The 16,042-nt window shown below is 35.4% G+C and overlaps 1 protein-coding gene and 1 long non-coding RNA gene across 7 annotated transcripts in view; one reads left to right on the top strand and one right to left on the bottom strand.

The window, feature by feature from the left end:
• Window positions 1-2,868: 2,868 nt before the first annotated feature.
• The window catches only part of LOC124383976 (lethal(3)malignant brain tumor-like protein 4), a 71,409-nt gene continuing 58,235 nt past the window's right edge, over window positions 2,869-16,042 (top strand). The window contains exons 1-4 of one of the 6 annotated variants that reach the window (XM_046846399.1): window positions 2,869-2,962; window positions 14,641-14,722; window positions 15,701-15,794; window positions 15,887-15,941. In XM_046846399.1, coding sequence (XP_046702355.1) covers window positions 15,717-15,794; window positions 15,887-15,941 — 133 coding nt within the window. In that variant the 5' untranslated portion in view covers window positions 2,869-2,962; window positions 14,641-14,722; window positions 15,701-15,716. The other 5 variants (XM_046846401.1, XM_046846402.1, XM_046846400.1 and 2 more) reach the window with 5 other exon arrangements.
• LOC124383977 lies at window positions 10,267-11,717 on the bottom strand. Its single transcript, XR_006925316.1, has 2 exons — window positions 10,624-11,717; window positions 10,267-10,530 (listed from the first exon to the last, which is right to left on the bottom strand). It is a non-coding gene; the product is annotated as an uncharacterized LOC124383977 (long non-coding RNA).

Genomic DNA, 16,042 nt, shown 5'->3' with positions numbered 1-16,042 from the left:
CACCATAGGTCGAATGACTTTCTGCTCCGTATTCCAATGTTTAAACCATTCAACTACCTCTGCCCTAATTGCAAGTAAATATAAATATAGTATACCTGTACCTACAGTAATTGAATTTTAGAGTTTATCTACAAACCAATTTACAGTACAAAGACTTGTTACTTTCAGAGTAAATGAAAAAAAAGCTGTGTGCTTGCACTTGTACCAGCTTAGCAACATGCAAAATCACACCTGGTACACTGTGGAGTGTAGGGATTTCAATGTAAATCTACATCCTGGTTTATGTGAAGCTGCTTTGTGGCAATATATTGCAAATATAATTTTATATAAACAAATGAACAAACAAACAAGCCATGAACCTCCGGAGGATGAAAGAAAGCTTTCAAAAATGTATACATTTTTTACATACAAGTAAAAAAGGGGCACAATTAATTTAATGCATTTACTGTGTTAAAAATAAAATAAATAAATAAATAAAATAATTCATTTTTACTTCATTTGAATCAGAATCAATCAATTGATTAGCTGGACTGAAACAAGACCTCGATTAATATAAACATGATACAATAATTAGATTTTCTGTAACAAAATCTTATCAGAGAGCCACCTTTATTTATTTAGTTTTGATTTTGTGCATGAGGCAAAAACATTTAATCTAGAATTAAAGTGTGAAAAGTTCATTTATAAGTAATTGTACATGATGAATGTTTTCCTGTCTGTCTAATGTGACTAATTCAACCCGAATGACAGATTGTCTAGACGTTTAAAGAAGTATATTGCACATGGGTATAATATGTAAAGACAAAAAAGAAAATGAATAAACTATGATAAGATAAAACACAACTAGATGCAACAAGATGGCCAAGCATAGTGTACATTGGCTTGAGACAGGAAGTGACATAATAATGCAGGGATCATCCAGGTGGATAAAGAAGAATATTGCACATAGGTATAGTATTTCAAGACAAAAAAACTGTTAAATTATGATAACACATACACAACGAAATGACCAAGTGCTGTATTGAAACAAGATATAAACTAATGCAAACATGATTACAACTAACATGTGACAGAAAGAGACATAATAGTGCGGTGATTGTCCAGATGGTTAAAGAAATATATTGTACATGGGCATGATATTTCCAGACAAAAACAAAATTCAACCATGATAACACATACAAATAGACACAACACTGGTCTGCGGCAGATTGTCCACTCAGTTAAAGAAGTATATATTGCATATGGGTATGATCATTTCAAAAGAAAAAAAACAACCACAGTAACACAAACACAACTAGACACAACTAAATGGCCATGCATAGTGACAATAGTGCAGTGAATGTCCAGGTGGGTAAAGAAGCCACCTAGCAAAGAAGTACATAAGTATGAAATTTTAAAAACAAAAAAAACACAACTAGACACAACTAAATGACCAAACATTGAAGGCATTGAGACAGAAAGTGATATTATAGTGCAGTAATTGTTGTCACTTCAAGACATTAAACTAATACAGCCACTCTAACACACAATTAGACTAGAAGAGACACAACTAGATGACCAAACATTGAAGACATTACACATTGGCCAGTGACAGATTGTCCAGTCGGTTAAAGAAGCATATTACACATGGGTAGGATATTTCAGGTCAAAAATATTTCAGCCATGATAACACACAGCACAACTAGACACAACTAAATGACCAAGAATAGACAACATTACACATTGGCCCGAGACAAAAAAAGACAATAGTACAGTGATCTTTCAGGTGGGTAAAGAAACAAACATATTTCAAGAAGAAAAAAACATGAAAACACATAACTAGACACAGCTAGATGCCCAGGCATAAAAGACAGCACACAGAGGTGTCATTATAATTCAGTAATCATCAATTATCATTTCAAGACATTCAACTAATACAACCATGAGAACACGAACACACACACACACACACACACACACACACACACACACACACACACACACAACTGGACCCAACTAGATAACAGAGAATAGACAACAGTACACAGAAGTGTCATTATAATTCAGTAAAATTGTCATTTCAAGACATTCAACTTATACAACCATTAGAACACACACACACACACACACACACACACACACACACACACACACACACACACACACACACACACACACACACACACACACACACACACACACACACACACAACTAGACCCAACTAGATAACAGAGAATAGAAGACAGTATACAGAAGTGTCATTATAATTCAGTAAAATTGTCATTTCAAAGACATTCAATTTATACAACCATGAGAACACACACACACACACACACACACACACACACACACACACACACACACAACTAGACCCAACTAGATAACCAAGAATGTAAAATTGTCATTTCAACACATTTAACTAATACAACCATGAGAACACACACACACACACACACACACACACACACACACACACACACACACACACACACAACTAGACCCAACTAGACCCAACTAGATAATCAAGAATGTAAAATTGTCATTTCAACACATTTAACTAATACAACCATGAGAACACACACACACACACACACACACACACACACACACACAACTAGACCCAACTAGATGACCAAGAATAGAAGACAGTACACATGTTCTTGTGGCAGAAAGCGAGATGAAATAAAAGATGGGCTATTTTATTCGCTATATTTAGTTATTTATTTTTGGTCTGGTTTGTTTAACTATTTCAGTGGTTAATTCGTGTATTCTTTAATCCTTGAGCCATTTTTTGGTCGTGCTCTATGCTCCTTCACACCTGTTCCTGTTCATGTGTAAGAAGTGTCTCGGGTTGATATTGAGTGCCACCTCCAGTAGAGGGCTGTGTCGGAGCATGCGCAGTGCGCGCAGGAGGAGAGCCCTGTTTTGACTGTGACAGCGTTGACGCGCAGAGAGAGAGCGAGCGAGCGAGCGCGAGCGGGGGTAAGCGATTCTAATCATTTCCTATATAAAAGAAAAGCCCGGATTAGAAGTGCGCTTACTTTTATCGCCTTATCCAACCTCAACCTCGAGGAGGACGTCGTTTTTTAGAGGGGGTATGAAAGACGCTCGAATGTGAACTCGCTAATATATATATATATATATATATCTATACATATATATGTGTGTGTGCGCGCGCTCGCGCTCGCGCGTGAGTGTGTTTTCCCCTGCCGTATTTAAATGCGCTGAGAGATGGCTGTGCTCGCGCTAATCTGTCCTGCTTTCTCTCCTGTTTTAAAGCGAGCTACTGGAACAAACCGAGATGCCCCCCCTCCTTCCCCCAGACACGGCTCTCTCTCTCTCTCTCTCTCTCTCTCTCTCTCTCTCTCTCTCTCTCACTCACACTCACACACACACACACACACACACTCACACACTGACAGGCCAAACTCATCCCCTCCATACACATTTCTCTATTTCTCTGGACTAGTTATTACACTCCCAGGGCGTGCAGCTAGCTGTGCAGCTAAGTGAAACTATCATTTTCCCTCTTCTCTTCTTCTCGGAAATGTTTTTCTCTTTTCATATATATATATATATATATAAATATTTATATTTTCCCCACAAGTAGTCCTTTAGTTCGCTGTAACTCTTCCTGATGGGTTCTCGTCTTCCTCGTGTGATCGCACACTGCTACCTTTAGATGTTTTCTTTATGTTGAATACGGTTTTATTGGTTTCCACACATTGTGGGTTTTTTCTGGATTGTTTTTTCCCCCTTCCTGGTGGGTGGGAAGTTTGTGGACAGTTACAATCTAAAACGTTAATTTGTTTCCGAGTTGAAACTTTGGATTGCGTGGTTTCTTTGTAAATATTTTCTACATTCATTCTCCCAAATCTGTAATGATTCACTTCTTTGCTTTCTAAAACACAGCTGGTCGAAAATCAGCTCGATTTTTGGGCATCATGGCATATTGGTTAAATGCATAAATGAATGAGAAACACTACATGGGTTAAATACTACAGGATGGTATTGGGTCCAGTACATGATTAGCTGAATCCTTATAAAAAAAAAAACTAATTTCTGTTTATTTATACATTTATTTACTTAAAGCCAAAAAAATAAATAAAAATAAAACAAACCTTGTTGATATCGTTTGCAGTCAAATACCAATAATCTTTTTCTCCAAATGAAAAAGTTTATTGCGATTTTGCAATATTTTTCATGGTTTGAATCAGGATAAGATTTTATAAGATGTACATGATCGACGTCTTTGTTTCTAATTTTCAACATTTTTTTTTTATTTTCTCTGTTTGAAAAGAAAAAAAAAAAGGTCTAGTAATAAATGTGAAATTGCAGGTCTTCTAGAACAGGATTGTTTTTTTTTTTTAATTTATTTCTGAATTTATAAAAAAAAAAAAAAAAAGTAATAGAAAGTGTAAATACAGTGTTTCCTGTAGTTAGTGCGAATCATAAGGTTTTAAAAAGGAAGTGGAGATGTATATCGTAATGACTCGTATTTTGAGGTGTATATCAGGAAACAAGCTCTTCAGTAACATATGACATGATGTGATTGCCCTAAAGGGGGCGGAGCTTACTTCAAAGTTGCAGGTAATCATAAGTGAACGTCTGTCTGTCTGTCTATCTATCTATCTATCTATCTATCTATCTATCTATCTATCTATCTATCTATCTATCTATCTATCTATCTATCTATCTAAACATGGCTGTCTCTATATAGAGCCTATAGGGTTAATGTGACTATTTCTTAGAATGTGTTTTTTTTTTTTTTTATTTACCTTTGCTACAAGTTTATGTTTGAGATCTATCTATCTATCTATCTATCTATCTATCTATCTATCTATCTATCTATCTATCTATCTATCTATCTATCTATCTATCTATCTATCAATATAAAATCCTGTCATAGGTTGTGTCTTCATCAGTGGACGTTTATGTTGTTATGTTTACACTTTCAGACTTTCTGTGTTTGTTATTAAGTTTGAAAGCAGTGATGCGTTTGATGTGCTCGGTATTATTTTACTACGTTCTTGTAAAGTCGAAGGCATTCATAAAGGCTGTCTGAAAATGAAAACACGTCATCTAAAATGATGTGGAAAAAAAAACTTTAAGCAGACATTTTGCTAAAAAGTGGTAATGGAGGCATTTGGGATCTGAGGTAGTTGTTTCTGCAGGTTATATATTGCTGTAATGGTTACAGATGTTTTTTCTATTGAGCTGCGTACGGTACACAGTGAATCTTTTGTGTGAATTCTGTTTAGTTTCATAACATTTGTGAAGCAAAGCATAAGTTTTAGTTAGAAGTACAGAGCTGATGTTTAATATGACGGGAATGGGAAAATGTATTTCAATAAGCAAAGATGTTTTAATAAGATTTTTGTTTTGTTTTTTCTGTTTGTCATCGTTGACTTTTAGCAGCTTTTCCTAGGAAGCATCACTCACTAAACACTCCCATTATTTTAAGGACCTAAAGCATGCATTATTTTGGGGATTTCCCCTCCGGTTGAATGTGCTGAATTTTGTACAAGTGGAGACTGGTAGGTCATGTAAAACACCATTATGCCATATGGTTTGGTCTGATGGTGTTTATTTTCACTTTGGTGTCGGGAAGTTGCGAGTTGTTTCCAATTTTGTGGCCGCCCCTCTAGTACTTCCTGTTTAGAGCCTCAGTTGAGGGTAAATGCGAATTGATTGCTGAGCATGAGTTTGTTTATTTAACTTTGCTACTAGTTATTGTTTGACAGTGAACAAACATCTTGAAGTGTAACTTAGAGCCATTGATCTTAATTTGCTTTTCTGGAGGGGAAAAAAACAAATCTTATCAGTGAAATGACTTAATTTTTTATTTTTTATTTTGTGCGTGTAAAGAGGCAAAAACCTTTTGTGTAAAATAGAAGTGTGAAAAGTTTATTTAAAAGTAACTGTGCATGGTGGCTGTTTTCCTGTGTGTGGTGTTGCTTAAAGATAAGACTACAACTGAGTGTGTGTGTGTGTGTGTGCATGTGTGTAATATGCCGTTCAACTGGCACTGGTTACTGAAACGTAGCAAAGTATGTAATCTTACAATTTGTCAGGATTGTATTACTTTTCATAAAGCAAGACCAGGCTGAAACAGTAACTGGTTTACATCAATCACTTTACTGATTTTTGGATAAATTGCTTTGTTCGCTCATGAGCCCTGTGCTATCTGATACGTTGCGACAGTGAAGAACGCTCCAATTCAATTTCATTTCCTTGAAAATCTTGTTCCCTGATTACATAATGTCAGTCTATGTGTTGGAATAAAATGCACACCGTTTTTTTTTATTTTCTTTCTTTTTGAAAACCCCAGTTGCTGGGGTGAAGTTCATTTAAACCGCTTAGTATTTTTAAAGCTGTTTTTCCTCAAAAATAATTTGGAGACAAAATCTTTTTCTTTAATGACATCATTAAAAAGTTTTAATAACAGTGTAGGGGATTTTTAATAAAATATTAAAGAAACAGTTTAAGGTTCTTCTTTAATGTTAAAATCAGTTTTGCTGGTTAAATTATGAACATGTGATTGAAAAAACGTTTTTGCATCAAATGCACATTAAAAAGGTTCAATACAATAAAAGATCAGCAATCAGCTGGTGAGAACTGATATAATTGCCTAAAATTAATTTAATTTGAAGTAATTTATAGTTTATTATTTCAATTATTTGTAGTGATATATTTTTCATTATTATTTATACATTTTCCTTTCATTTTGCTTTAATCAGCCACTTCATATTTAAGTTTTGCAAAAAAAGTGTGCGCCCTGTTTCATGTATTAAAATGTCTTAAACCCCCAGAATCTGTTCTTTTGAAAGCATGATGATCAGCGAGACTGATGTGTATTTGTATAGAAGCGATGAGTGAAGGAAATGTGATAGGGCCCAATCTATAACCAAAAACGTGACCATCGTTTGCATGTTAGAATAATTCTCAGGAGATATCACATGTAAGGATTATAATCCAGCTACCGAAAGACTTCTTCTTGATTAACATATATGTCTATATTTGATCACTCAGGAAGATATTAAGATGTTTGTAAATGCTAATTGAAACCTTTTGGATGTCGATGCAGTTTGAAGCTAGCTTTTTGTAACAAACAATAAAAAAATGGAAGATTTTCTTCACTTGTAATAAAATGGGTGTTTGCTAGAACCAGGTTATTACAATATACAACACTACTAAAACTGTGTCTGTATATTGCTGTGTTATATTTCTTTGTTCTCCTTGAACATTTTGAAGAACAATTTGTGGACACCTCCCCATTAGATTTATATGTGCTTTTGAACCACTTGATCCATATTTAGTCCCTGTTTGATGTAATAATGACCTGCACTCTTGGGAAGATGTTCCACTAGATATTGGAGTGCGATTGTGGAGATTTGTGCTCATTCCGCCACAGTCAGGTACAGATGTAGGTGAGGAGGCCTGGGGTGCCGTTAGTGTTCCAATTCAACGCAAAAGTTTCAGTAAGGATGTGATGAGAGTTCTATAACAGGGCACTCAAGATCTTCCACTTCAACCCATGTGAACCATATCTTCATGGAGCTGGCATTGTGACAGGGGCATTATCATGCTGGAACAGGTTTGGGTCTCCAAAGGGAAAGGAAATATGAATGCTGCTGCATTCAACGACATCCTGTACAATTGTGTGCCTTGAGACTTTGTGGTAAAAATTTGGGAAGCACCACATGTGGCTGTAAAAGTCCAGTGTTCTAATACTTTTGCCTATATAGTGTTTTTGGTGGGGTGTGGGGAATAGTTTTCACGCAGCAGTGGGTCTGGTTTCTGTGAATGTTCTTGAAATGTCTTTGTGATTAATATTTTGAATTATTTTAATTATAAAATCATTTCAGGCATTTATAACAAAAGTAACCTGTGCCCCTGCATGATTTGTTTTCAAGTCAAGACTAAAAATAATTTTACAGGCATACTGTGTAATTTTTAACGCATTTATTCCTGTGTATATCCTGTATTGTGTGCAAGTATGTATTTATTTCTATTTTCCAGGGTTTGCTTTTTGTCATCTCTCTGTTTCTTTGAGAAGGACGGAGAGATTCAGGGTCAGATTTGCTAGCATAATAGATAATATGAGAATTAAGCCTGACCTTTTCATGCCCATTGTTTTAGACTTCAATTGGTGGAAGGCACAATGTGGGGGGAAAATAAATTTTCGAAGTAAACATATCAATAGTGAATAGAGTTCCTGCTTTGGATTCTTCTCTCCGCGTTTAAGACACGAGTTGAGTGTTTGTTGAGTGCGTTCGAAATTCCTCTGAGGATTCTCTTTACTGAATATAACATTGTTGACAACTTTTTTCCAGCATGTTTATTTGCAGATGATGGAGATTTTGTTGTGGTTAGTATTTACACACAGGACAGGAAGGCCAGGAAGATTTAGTCATTTTGATATTACAATGTCATTTTTCAAAATGAAAATCTCCTATAATGTTGGGGTTTTTTTGGTTTGATTTCAAAGAACGGTTTCTTTCTTTCGTTCTTTTCGTTCAATTTTTCTTTCAGTTGAAAAGATCAATCCCAAGAAGAACATAAAAAATAAGACTTCTTAAAAGCATGACCAATCTATACAGATTCTTGGAGAGTTTTTGTGTCCGTAAATTCCATAAATAAAAATACCATCAATTCCCGGTATTTGTTATGTAGCCCAGTATGTTGAGGGAATTCAGCAGCGTGCTCCTTTTTGCCCTGATTGTGCATAGTGTGCACTTCATAGACATGTTTCATCTTTAGTTGTGTAGTGTTAGTTTCTGGCATTCAAGGTGTGGTTTCTCTGCTGTGTTTTTGTCCACTGTGCGTCTGTTGTTTTTCTTCGTCATCATGAGTAATATGCTGGGAAGATGTCATCTCTGTTATTTCTTGATTACAGTATGTAGTATAATGGTTCTGTAGTCTAGAAAAGTGCTCCGATATATTAGACTGTCAAGTATGATGCCGTATTGCACCAAATCGCCTAAATGTGACGCATGAATTAGTCTAAATATTATTTTTTCTCTGGTGACGTGCGCTAGTTGGCATTTTGTCAGATGGTTTTGTCTTTCTCTCTCACTTGTTTTTTTGTCACTGTTATGGTCTCATAACAGGCTTGTTTATGGCACTACAGCTTTTTATTTATTGATTTATGGCCTCTCTCACTTAAGTAATACAAATGAAAAACATAACCATTTTGAAAAAGTCTTTAAGATCCAGATGTTTAATTGCGTGATCATGAATTATAAGTTATACATAATTTTTTTTATGCAGTTGATACACCAATCAGGCATACCTTTATAACCACTGACAGATAAAGTGAATAACACTGATTAGCTCTTCATCATGGCACCGGTTAGTGTGTAGGGTATATTAGGCAGCATGTGAACATTTTGTCCTCAAAGTTGATGTTTTAGAAGCAGGAAAAATGGGCGAGCGTAAGAATGTGAGTTTGACGAACCAAATTGTGACGTCTAGACGACTGGGGCAGAGCATCTCCAAAACTGCAGCTCTTGTGTGATTTTCCTGGTCTGCAGTGGTTAGTATCTTTCAAAAGTGGTCCAAGGAAGGAAAAGTGGTGAACCGGCGACAGGGTCATAGGCAGCCTTATGGCTAATTGATGCACGTGGGGAGCGAAGGCTGTGTGGTCCGATCCAACAGACGAGCTCCTGTAGCTGAAATTGCTGAAATGTTAATCCTGGGTCAGGACTGTTTATGCAGAAAAAGGGGGAGCAACACAATAATAGGCAGGTGCTCATAAAGTAATGTCTGATTGGTGTATATGATATGTAAATATGACATATAAAAATTTATCCCAATGACATTCTTGTCTGATTAAAGTTCAATTCCATTCATAGTTAGTAGAATCACATTATGGTTTTTTTTTTTTTTTTGCTGTTCTTTTTGTTCTAAATGAGTTCTATAACCAGAAACAATAGTCTCAGTTCCTAGATTACCTTCATTCATTCAAAAACGTGCCAGTGTATTTGTATGCATAATTAGAGGAATATTAAAAAGTAATTTTAGGGCAATTTGTTGATTAATGTCCCTTGTTAGATTTTATACAGAAATACTGAAAAGTATAAGCAGTTGGTGGTCATTTTGATTAGACAATATTTAATAAAATGTTTCTCACACAATGAACTGCTCTCAAACGCATTGAAATTATATTGTCTACACACAATAATTGCAGTTGGATGAAGTCTGCAAATGTTCATCCATTCAATTCCATAAAGGATCTTGTTTGCATAAAAAATGTAGAATGTTTAAAAGGTTGCAATACAATATATTGGAAGAATGTCACCAGTCCATGGTGAATATTTATTGGTTTATAAACATCTTTTTTTTGCTATTTATAATGTTCAACATGCTCCATGCTGATTTGAAAAGAATGATGCTCATTTTTCTTTCCTCCATCGTCCATCCCGGCCTATTGCTGATGCAACATATGGACATTTCTGCTCAAACACAGCGTTGCACTGAAGTAGGCAGGAGTGTGCAAGATGTTAAAAGCTTCTGCTCTCTGGTGCGTATTCTCTCAGGACTAGATTCTACAACAACAACAACAACAAAAAATGAGTTTCAATGATGTTTTTAGGATTTTAGGAATTTAAGATTACAAAATCCTGAACATTTGTTTTCACCTTGTTTCCAGCTACTCAGAAAAAAAGAGACAATTCTTTCCAACTGCCATTTTCATTCTGCTTGTCTTCGTTTCGATGCTTGTATTATTCGGTTTCTTCAGTCCGCCCTGCCCCGACGCCAGGCAATTAACTTGTTCATTTAGGATGACTGAATGTGTTCTTTTTCCACCTTTTTCACAAGTATTGCATCTATGCTTCTATGGTGTAATAAAAAAATAACCTGTTGTGAATATGTAAATGAAAACAATATGGAGGCATTATTGTGCAGTGGTGCATTTTTTTGTCCCCTTCAGTGTTTATCAAGGCTTGTTATAAGGAATTTTCCATGTACAGCATATAGTCACACACACACACACACACATATGCTCCAGTGGGTCAGAAATGTGACTGAGATCATCTGCTTCTATAAAGTTTGTTGGTAATTTGTATTTGCTAACATCCTTTGACTATCAAAAATCATTCCCAAGCCTGACCCCCACTGCCCACAGATTCATTAAAACCACTTTCAAATGTAACCATGAGCCCATAGAATCCTGCAACAGCTTCTTAGACAGTTTAATATTCAACAACCATTCTACAACATATTTGATTGAATCAAAATGTCAGGGATTTTCTTTTTCACACAACCTCCCCCCCCTGTTTTTTTGGCCTGTAAGAGCAGCTGACGTTGACCCAAAAAGCTTTTGGCAGAGAATTCCAATTACTGGTGTGTAGTAGTAGTAATGTCTCTTACACAAACACGTGTCTGAAATATTCCCCCTAATGGCCCTTACGGGGTGTTTGAACTATCAGTTAACGATTAAGGCAGAGTTTATCTTTGCTGAGCCTCCTGTGTGTTTAAACCTTAGAACCTGATGTATGCATTATTTGTAGGAATTTGAGCCACACGTCGAATAAATGCGTAGGATTTAAACTTTGTGATAATCTGTTGTTTGACCAGCTATCGGCGAGTAATCTTGTTTGGAAACGAACACAACATGTTCAGCATAGTCTTTAAATCAGATCCTAATGCTCAGCGCTACTCTGTCCACTGTTAGCCGAGTTTAAATGAACGATTTCCTGCATCATAATATATTTATATATATATACAGTACAGACCAAAAGTTTGGACACACCTTCTCATTCAAAGAGTTTTCTTTATTTTCATGACTATGAAAATTGTAGATTCACACTGAAGGCATCAAAACTATGAATTAACACATGTGGAATTATATACATAACAAAAAACAACTGAAAAATGTCATATTCTAGGTTCTTCAAAGTAGCCACCTTTTGCTTTGATTACTGCTTTGCACACTCTTGGCATTCTCTTGATGAGCTTCAAGAGGTAGTCACCTGAAATGGTCTTCCAACAGTCTTGAAGGAGTTCCCCGAGAGATGCTTGGCACTTGTTGGCCCTTTTGCCTTCACTCTGCGGTCCAGCTCACCCCATCTCGATTGGGTTCAGGTCCGGTGACTGTGGAGGCCAGGTCATCTGGCGCAGCACCCCATCACTCTCCTTCTTGGTCAAATAGCCCTTGATGCCTTCAGTGTGACTCTACAATTTTCATAGTCATGAAAATAAAGAAAACTCTTTGAATGAGAAGGTGTGTCCAAACTTTTGGTCTGTACTGTATATATGTATATATGTGTATATATATATATATATATGTATATATGTATATATGTATATATATATATATATGTATATATATATATATATATATATATATATATATATATATATATATATATATATAATGTATGTATATATATATATATATGTGTATATATATATATATATATATATATATATATATATATATATATATATGTATATATATGTATATATATATATATATATATATATATATATATATATATATATATATATATATATATATATATATATATATATGTATATATATATATTACAGTATATATGTATGTATGTAAACAGGTGTAAATGTTGTTTTCAATGATAAATTTGAACTTTATACCTGGCTTGAGTTCTGACAGTGTAAAAGTTGTAAGGATGTTGTGCTGTTAGCGCCGATGTTCCTATTCTTTGTGTTCATACACCAGTTTTTGATTTTAGGATGACGATATTTAGCTGCTAAAAAATTTATTTGAGAGCTAGCTCTTTTTTTTGAGATGATAAGGGTATGAGGCAACTCCAGAACCAGCACAGGTGCCCTTTTAAATGCAGAATACAATCAATTCAATTCAATTCATTTGTGTTTGTATAGCACTTTTAACAATGAACATTGTTTTAAAACAGCTTTACTCAGACAATGGTGTTATAAATGAATACGATGTTCTTTATAAGTGTAAGTTTGTTCCTGATGAGCAAGCCGGTGGCGACTGTGGCAAGCAAAAACTCCCTGACGAATCATGTAAAAAATTAAATAAAACTTACATTTTTTTATATATATAATTTAAATAATAATTTTTTTCTATTTTTGCTTTGGAAAACGGTGTTATTTGATACCATCGAAAGCAAATTCGTCTTTAGTCTCTCTTGTTATTACAATGTAAGAAGAACATTAATGAAAGCTTGCCCTCCACTTTCTTTCTTGTTTGTTTGCTGGCTTGTTTGTTAGCGGTTATTGTAACTTTTTAGCATCTCTGTAGCTTTTTATTGCAATTTTATTGAATATTTCTTCAACAATATTTTTTTTTTTAAAGAGCCTGTCCTGTTGCAATCCTGCACGCTATTTGAAACATGAAATTATAACGATCTCCTCATATCCCCTGTTCATTACATTTAATACTTCTTACCGTCGAAGTCTATTCCTGATTATGTTTGACCTAAAGTGCTAAATCCATTGTGTACCTGCATCCGAAAAAAAGTCACAGCTCTGTAGTACTTGGCTGTGTTTCCCAAACAGTGTCCTCTGGCCGAGGACCTCGCAGTGGGTAGATTATTAAACATGATTAACAAGGCCCTAGCTGAAGAAAACACCCAATGGGATTAAAAACTGAGACTGTACTTGGACAGGGTTTGGAACATGCTTTCTGGTTGCTGTTCCAGAATACACCAACAGTCAGCAACACTTCTCCTCTGGTGGGAGCTGAGACATGGGCTGTGTTTGGACATGGGTTGTGTTTTGGGTCAAAACTGGCATAAGACATTTCTTACATTTTAAAGAAACTACACAGTGAGGATAAAGGGTTTGTTATTAGTCATGTTCTTCGTGTCTATTATGCTGTGTATGTATTCCTTTCTCATCCTCTATCTCTCTCACTGTGTACATGTTTGTTCTATTCCTGATATTTTGACAGTAAATATTTATTTTCCGTCAGTAGCAAAAATAATTCTTCCAGATTTCCGAAATCTTGAAGCCAAAAGTTATTTCATTAATCACCTATTTTTTTTATTTTTTTATTTTTTCCCAATTCTCTACACCAAAACTTTTTTAAAAACATTGTTTTTTTGTGTTCTTTTTATACATCATTGTGGTTTTTTCCACTATTAGAATGTCTTTGTTATATTTTTTGTTAGAATTGTTATTAGAAAGTGCCAGAATGTATTTTTGCACCGAGAAGCACAAAGCGCAAGCAATGGCTTTTCTAAAGATTAAACAGTTTGAGTTGTTTAGCTGTAATGTTTCGAAAGACATTAGCAGAGCTTTGATTTTTATCGGCTGTTTTTTTATGATCTGACTCATAACAGAAGTCCTCATGCTTATGCATCTACCAGAAAAAGATTTACGCTGGTGTTGAAACTGAATTTCTGGAAACATTTCATGTCTTTGTGTGGTATGTTCACTGGCTTATTCTGATCAGTGATTCCCAGGCGAAAGTGCACCCTGAGGGTTTGGATGTTCTTTTTTTAACTGTATTAATTGAGAGCTGTAGGTTTAATGATCACCCTCTCTCCTAAGATAGATACTGGCTGAGTGCAGCAGCGTGTGAATTAGTGCCACTTGTGCATTAGGCTACACGGCAGGTTAAACATGTGCCTATAGGATTTCAGTGAAAAGCCTCAGTGCGTGGAGAGATTTAAGAGAACTGTTTCTTTTGCTTAAATGGCAGATTTTGGAGCGATTCGGCATCCGGACTTAGAATGTGATTGGAATGGGAGTCGGTGCGCCAATTCCCTGATAGGGTGGATTAGGTAAGTGCAAACACCAAAGCTTGAGTCATTTAAAAGTGGTGTTGGTTTTGGAAGTGTCACGCTCTTGGTGTGATTATTAAAAATATTAATGACAAATATCTCTAATGCTGGGTTTGAACCAATGAGGTCCCCCTTTATTTTAATGAGGATTTGATTACATGCAGCTAAACTCATTTTGAACTTGTTTTATTTATTTATTTTTTAAACATGCATATGTACACCGATGAGGCTTAACTTTATGACCACCTGCCTAATATTGCTACTAAAACAGTCCTGACCTGTCGAGCATTATAATACGAGAGCTCGTCTGTTGGATCAGACTACAGCCTTCGCTCCCCACGTGCATCAGTGAGCCTACGACCCTGTCGCTGGTTCACCACTGTTCCTTCCTTAGACCACTTTTGATAGATACTGAGCACTTTAGTCCAGGAACATCCCACAGGAGCTGCATTTTTGGAGATCACCGGTCATTATGTTATAATGTTATGCCTGGTCGGTGTACATACATGGGGTGTGTAATTCAGGTCTTTCAACTAAATATTTACCTTTTGAGGGGTGGATTTGTTTGTGAGTAGAAAATATATAAAATTTGAACCTCCACAATAGTTTTTTTTTTTTTTGAGACCTCTTGCTACTCTAGATAGTGTTCTTGATCTCTTCAAATATACAATACTGAATTTCTTTTGTTTTACATATTTAATGTCAGAATTTGTATTAAGTGACCCATAATGTACCTTTCTAGCACAAAGACAAATAAAAAACAATGATCACTTTCTTTATGCATTCATTGTCCACAATAATAAATTGAAAAAATAATTAATAAAAATTCAATAACACTAGTTTGTAAATAGTATGTATTTTCTGTTAGTAAAACTATGGCACTAAGTGCTTGTATAGAGAAAAATTACGAATCATCATGCTAGTGAAGTCTTTTTTTTTTTTCTTTTATTAACTTCTATTGTTCACACTTCATTCCAGAGTCTATCGTTCCCTAATGATGCAGGGAGAGGACAGAAAGAAAAGGAAACAGATTTTGAATCCTAGAAGTGTGTCAGACGAATACTGTCTCCGAGTGAGTACAGAACAATAGCCTGTCCTTCAACTGAGTCATGCTGACCTTTTTTCCGCTTTGATGTTAAAAGTGTCACCTCTTTTCTTTTGCAGGAACGTCCAAAAGAAGACGCGACAAAGATGAAAAATAAGCTGTCCACTTCAGTCGGTATGTTTATCTCTCATTTAATCCAGGGCCTAAAGGCTTGCTGCTAATTAGCACAGGACTAGAGTAGGTTTCGGTATTCCATAAACAAATTGTATTCAGAG

The sequence above is a fragment of the Silurus meridionalis genome, chromosome 4 (genome assembly GCF_014805685.1).
Source record: "Silurus meridionalis isolate SWU-2019-XX chromosome 4, ASM1480568v1, whole genome shotgun sequence".
NCBI lineage: Eukaryota > Metazoa > Chordata > Actinopteri > Siluriformes > Siluridae > Silurus > Silurus meridionalis.
The sequence above is the reverse complement of the archived record's forward strand: the minus strand, read 5'-3'. Positions and strand labels throughout refer to the sequence as shown.